Here is a 6,000-nt window from a genome sequence, read left to right as displayed (position 1 = left end):
ATCAATATACTGTGATGAATTCATAGTGACTTCCTTTGTCTCTCAAAGGTTAAACATATCATCTTTATCAGTGGCTTCGTTATTTGGCATGCTACATTTTGCTCTTATTGAAATTAATATGCTGTAATGTCATATTTATGTGGAGGGACTTGCAGTAATCAACAGCTTTTTAAATTAGCTTTAGGGTTGGCTTCTACCTTATTTGCCTTTCAGCTATAATGGACATTTCTGCAAATCACCTCTCTGCTAGATGCAACATAGGCTTATTTTATAGCCCTACCCAGACAACCAAACCCGCCCAATTACAGAAGCCAGTCCTTAGTTTCATCAGCTCTCCGTGTTTTCCAGCCTGCCTCAGTCTCATCCCACTCACACTCTGTCAGAGCGCGGCGTTGACAGCTACTGGCCACTGATCAGCCCACTTTGTCGGGGTTAGTGTCTCCATGCAAGACTGCTGAAAAAGAAGCTCAGACTCTCGCATTTTCTTTTATTCGCAAGGCAAGCATACGCGACAAAGCAACAAGCCCGTCCACGGCTACAAAAGCACAAGAAGTGGAAGAAAAGCCTATAAGTAATTTTCTAGACTCATCACTGTCTCACAGCTCCCTGCACAATGTCTGGAGAGGACGCACCTGCCGAGCAGCAAAACGCCGTGGACCAGAAGCAGGAGACCAAACCCGCCGAGGAACCCAAAGCCGAGACGCCCAAGACTGAGCCCGCACCCGCCGCCGCTGCCGAGGCAACGGCGACCGCCGAGAAGGTCCCCGAGGAGGAGACGTTCACCTACCGCGCGCTGGTGCTCACCGGCTACGGGGGCTATGATAAAGTGAAGCTGCAGGTGAAGAAGGGCAAACCGGCGCTCAAGGCTGGAGAGGTCCTGGTGCGGGTCAAGGCTTGCGGGCTGAACTTCGCGGACCTGATGGCTCGGCAGGGGCTGTACGACCGGCTGCCGTCCCCACCGGTCACCCCGGGAATGGAGTGCTCTGGGGTAGTGGAGGCTGTGGGGGAAGAAGTGACGGACAGAAAAGTAAGCACAGATGCCTCTCAGCTCTTTTTCTGTCACTTTAAGTCTCATTTTAGTGTGTGTCTTTTTGTTTAAGTGATGCATATTTGGCTCGCTTTTCATTTGGTGCTGCTACATCTGGATATGGGCGTGTCAGGCTCTGCTCGCTGCTCAGACAGCGCTGTGCAGTTGCGTGACTTAATGCATTTAACGTTAATAGGCTAATAATCAAAACAATAATGGGCTATAATAATATTTATTGATCTATAGTTTATGTTTGAGCTGTTATGGTTGCTTATTCATCCATGTTATGTCGTTCATTCACTCGTGCGTAAAGAGACAGCACTTCATTCAAAGTGAAAAAAGAAATAAAGCATGTTAATGTATTCATGTTGTGTTTAATGTTAGTATAAGAAGCCCAAAGTGTGTGAATGACACGAGTTGGGTACAATGAAGTCAGCAGCAGGCGTCGCCCCTCTTGTCTCCCCGGTTTTCAAATTGCGCTGAAACTGTGCGCACTTAGATTGAGCAACTTCGAGCCAAAAAATAGTTGCTGATGTGGACATGGATTAATTGTTCAAACGCAACATGAATGTTGAAAGTCTAAAATCTAAAATAAACATGCAAATTCGCGGGGTGCTTTCCACCCTTGCAGCACCTACGCTGTTACTGCGCTTTGATGTGTGCCAAGGCGCGGAGAGCTGCGTCAAGCTAACCACACATAGCCACAATGTGACCGGAAACCAGGCTGTATTGGCTTCAAAATAAAAGCACTGAACCGACACCTGGGAGTTGTCTGCCGTTTAACGGTCGAAAAATAAGCGAAAATTATAACATGTGCACTATATAGAAAATAAAAAGGTGTGATCATTTTGTAAAACATCTTAAGCCTATTCGATGTGGATTATTTGATCATATGTAGTGCACATGTAGGCCCAGACTATAGAGCTCCATATTTACATCGTGCTTCGGCATTTATGGCTATAAATGTAACTATAACAATAACATTTTGGGTGAAAAGCCAACAAAAAGCCCACCTCCCTTTCAAGTGTCTACTCCTACTTTGTTTGCAAAGTGTTAATTAATATGGGGCTTTATTGTGGAAACGATGACCAGCTACCACCGGTATTAATATGGCTGACTTGACACCGGTGGCGGAGACCGGAGTCACCGACGCCTTTTGTTACCGGCAGCGACGGTGGCGCACAGACTCACCGAGCGGAAAGGGCGAGGCGCGACGCAACAGACAGGCATGGTGTGAGAAATAAGCTCACTCGCCCTCTTTGTCAAAACACCCTATCGCCTCTTGTTGTGTTCAGAAAATATTTATAGTGATAAATTAAACTTCAAACAGACAATGAAGCCAAAGTCAATTAAATAATCCTAATAATGAAAAACTGCTTTTCTTTAATGTGCAGCCACAAGGAATGTTAAAAGGGAATCATTTCTTATATTGCATGATGAGTCACAGGCCTATATGTCTGCCTCCTGGCTGCACGCCTTTTTTTAAAGGCAATTAAACAACAAAGCTAGAATATTACACATCAGTGGTGACTCATTTGTTGTAAGAGCACTACATATTCTCACAGCAGCCATGTTTAATGTGTGTTGATGACACCGGGCGTATCAGATGTGTGATAAAAATGCAGAATCAGTGCATCTGGCTGGGAGTGGCACATATGCTAAGTCCTTATGGATGGGGAATCAATGCAGAGTCATAAGAATATGATTGGTGGCAGGTCAGCCGATAGCAGCCGGACCTCATTGAAGGTTAAGACTCTTGTCTTTCTGAGATATTTAATAGCTTCTTTCCACATTGTCAGTAATGCAGATTGGATTTAAAGGTCATGCATTACACACATGCACAAACACATCATCAAGGCCTCACACTCCCACACTCCCCTGCAGCCTGTAGCTTATAGAATTAAGAGCCAATCTTCCTAATGGATGGAGATCTCTGAGATCTTTTGGCAGCCAGCTCAGAGGGAATGTGCTGACCCTGATGGCACAGAATTTTTGGGAGGCTCATCACTCACTGCAGCTCTATCTCTCTGCCTATCTATCTCTGTCCCCACAAGTACATGCACACAATAATGGGTGTGTGTGTCTTGCTCCACATACAGTGTACATAAAGCATGCCTTTTAATTAGATAATGCAACATAGACATTGGAGGCTAAGTTAAGTTTGATTGATTTTTCGTTTTATCTTTCTGACATTTGAATGTGGATGTGATCTTTAAGTGTCTCTTTTCCCATGCAGATATAAGAGACATGTAAGATATTTGGCTTTTTAGTTAAATGAGAAAAACCTGTATTGACAAAAATACAATTTTGCTTATCAAGACTTAGCACTTCCCCTTTATATAATGTAATTAAAATCCCTCTTTACCTCATGCTATATTGCATTTCCAAAGGTGATAGGGGCGGTCTCCCTGTCTTTTTCTTGTTTATTTTTTGCTGACTTCTGTATTAAATATCCACTGCGTGCCTCTCATTATATTTCAATAACTTCTGCAAAACAAGCACCACTTAAGGGGGTTAAAAGAAGTTGAATGAAGTAATGCTACAGTGCCTTCACCCTAGATGACCTAAGAGGGAGTGCGGGGAAAAGTGTAACAGTGAGTAAGCGAGGGAAGAGGGGAAATATCACAAATCACACCGAAGCTCCCCTGACACCAAACATCAGCACTTTTTCTCCTGATTCTCTTTTCTTTTTTTTTTTTTATTATTTTTCATTCTCTCCCTCAGTGAATTTTAGTCGGATTTGACCCATATGTTCTCAATTACCTCCCTCTGGCCCACATTGTCAGTCTGGTATTTCCTCCATCCCTCCTTGCCTCTCTCTAACTATCTCTCCTTCTTTCATTTAATCTCTTGATTCTTGTCGAACGTGCAGTCGGTGAATCCCTCTATCATGCTGTCCTCCCTTTCATCCTCTCTCTGTCTCTTCTTTCAGGACATGTATACCTTCTTCTTCCATCCTAATTGTCCTTTTCCCCATTACTTTCATACTCTACATGGCCCTTTGACAGTTTGCCATAAGACGCCTCGTTAGAATCAAAAAATGAGTCTTCTTTTTCCCCTCACGCTTAAAAGCTGGAAAATTATGGTATTGGAAGTGTATTGTTGAATCATGGCTTTTATTATTAATCAAGCAGCCAAACAAAATGAAGAATAATGGGTGTTTTGTGTGCATGAGATGCTGATTTACATAATCAGGGGTGCAGTCAAGTGCAAAACTCAGCATGAAGTCCCTCTTGTCACAGATTTCGCCGTATGTAAGCAGGGCGTGGCTTTTAACTGAACATCTTACAAACCGTGTCAAAGCATGATAACACCTACGCTGACACTGGGGTGATATTATGTTTCCTTTTAATTACATTTACAGGAGCCATGCAGGTTGTGTGGGTGTCACATTAACCTTCATCTTTTGCCTCAACCTGACTCAGGAAACTGGGTTCATCCTTCTTTTTTTTTGATAATTTTTTTGCTGAGATCATCAAAGCTCAAAGCCACAAAGCAGCTGACTTGGAGGCCTGCATACCCCAAAATTGAATCACCATCTGATTAAGTCCATTCATGTACAGTTAACTGGAAGTGTCTTTGTTCAGCGCCCCTGCACTCCTGACCCCAACTGTGACTGCATTTGATGCAGTGGCGTGAAGGCTGAGAAAGGAAATGCAAGTGTGTGTGTGTGTGTGTGTGTGTGTGTGTGTGTGTGTGTGTGTGTGTGTTTGTGGGTCACACTGCGAAGATGTTGTAACAGAACTGTCACAAGGCTCGCTCGCTTGGCCTTGAATGTTCCTCCCCAGATTCTGTGTGACTGACAGTAACTCACATGCTTTACGTGGGCACAGAAGAATAGCTGCTGATGTATTTGAATGTGATGCATGAGTCATATTTGTGTGTGTTTCCTGTAAAAAGGACCTGAACTCCTCCATCAATCAATTCGTGCCACGCTGTACCCCCAATTAAACCTGTGAGGTTGATGAGGTTAAAGACTCAAAAAGGGGAGAGATAGGAGGCAGTGAGTCGGCATGGATAACAATTGGGCGGAGAGAGAAGTAGCCCACAGTGAAAAAGTGAAAGTAGAGTTTGAAAATAAACCAAATGACTCGACCTCAGACAGAAAGATGCGGGTATGAAAAGGGATAGAGAGAGGGAGATCTCTCTAATTGGAGTGGATAGACAGCTAGGCGCATGGCTCCCTCCAGACCATTAGAGAGGCCCGGGTGGAGAGGGTTTGTTCCCAGGAGGAGAGAGCTTGTCTTATGCTCAGCCATGGGGAAGAATCTGGCAGGGACTCTGATGAGTGGAGGGAAGCCAGGGGAGAAGATGGGCCCCATTGTCCTGTCTCGCTGATGAGGAAGAGGGGATATGGGACACTCCTTGCAAGAGAAAAGACAGAGGATGGTGAAGACAGAACGAGACAGCGGAGGATGAAGAAACACAGAGGAAAGAGAGAGTGTCAAAGAAGGCGGCAAGACCAAGACAGACAGGACGAGACGAGGGACTAGAGAAAGGGGAAGGAAGACGTTCTAAAGTTGTAAGGGGAAAAGGAGTCAGGAAGTGAAAGAGAAAGAAGGGAAGAGAAAAAGTGAGGAGAATGGAAACAAGGTGGGAGGGAGAGCTGTTTCGAGAGGGTTGAATAAGGGGGAGGAAGAAAACAGGAAGAGAGTTATAATGCTGCAGTCGTCTCTGTTTCCTGTGTCCCTCAAGCGGGCTCTCCTGATTGGTTAGTAAAGGTATCGAGGGGGGGCAAGTTTATATCGAGGCTCGTCCTTTTTTTAATCAGAGGATCCTGCTTTGATAAGGTTATTTTGGACGCAGAAAGTGATAAGATGGTGATTGTGGCGTGAGACAAATTAATTACATCTGTGGCTTCCTCACTGTCAGGATAGTGGCTCTGAAAGATATCATATAAAGAATAAGAACTCATACTTTGATCATACTTTGGCACCAATCCTGAAACACCTAACACTTTCAACAAAAGCTTC

At 44.3% G+C, this 6,000-nt stretch overlaps 1 protein-coding gene across 1 annotated transcript in view; it reads left to right on the top strand.

Annotated features, from left to right (window-relative positions):
- Positions 1-410: 410 nt before the first annotated feature.
- Positions 411-6,000, top strand: part of vat1 (vesicle amine transport 1) — a 36,555-nt gene continuing 30,965 nt past the window's right edge. Inside the window, exon 1 of the mRNA XM_059347315.1 lies at positions 411-1,027. Within this exon, the coding sequence (XP_059203298.1) occupies positions 614-1,027 (414 nt within the window). The 5' untranslated portion in view covers positions 411-613. The remainder of the gene's footprint in view (positions 1,028-6,000) is intronic.

This window comes from Centropristis striata, chromosome 13, assembly GCF_030273125.1.
Source record: "Centropristis striata isolate RG_2023a ecotype Rhode Island chromosome 13, C.striata_1.0, whole genome shotgun sequence".
Taxonomy (NCBI): Eukaryota; Metazoa; Chordata; class Actinopteri; order Perciformes; family Serranidae; genus Centropristis; species Centropristis striata.
This window is presented reverse-complemented; position numbering and strand designations above follow the sequence as displayed.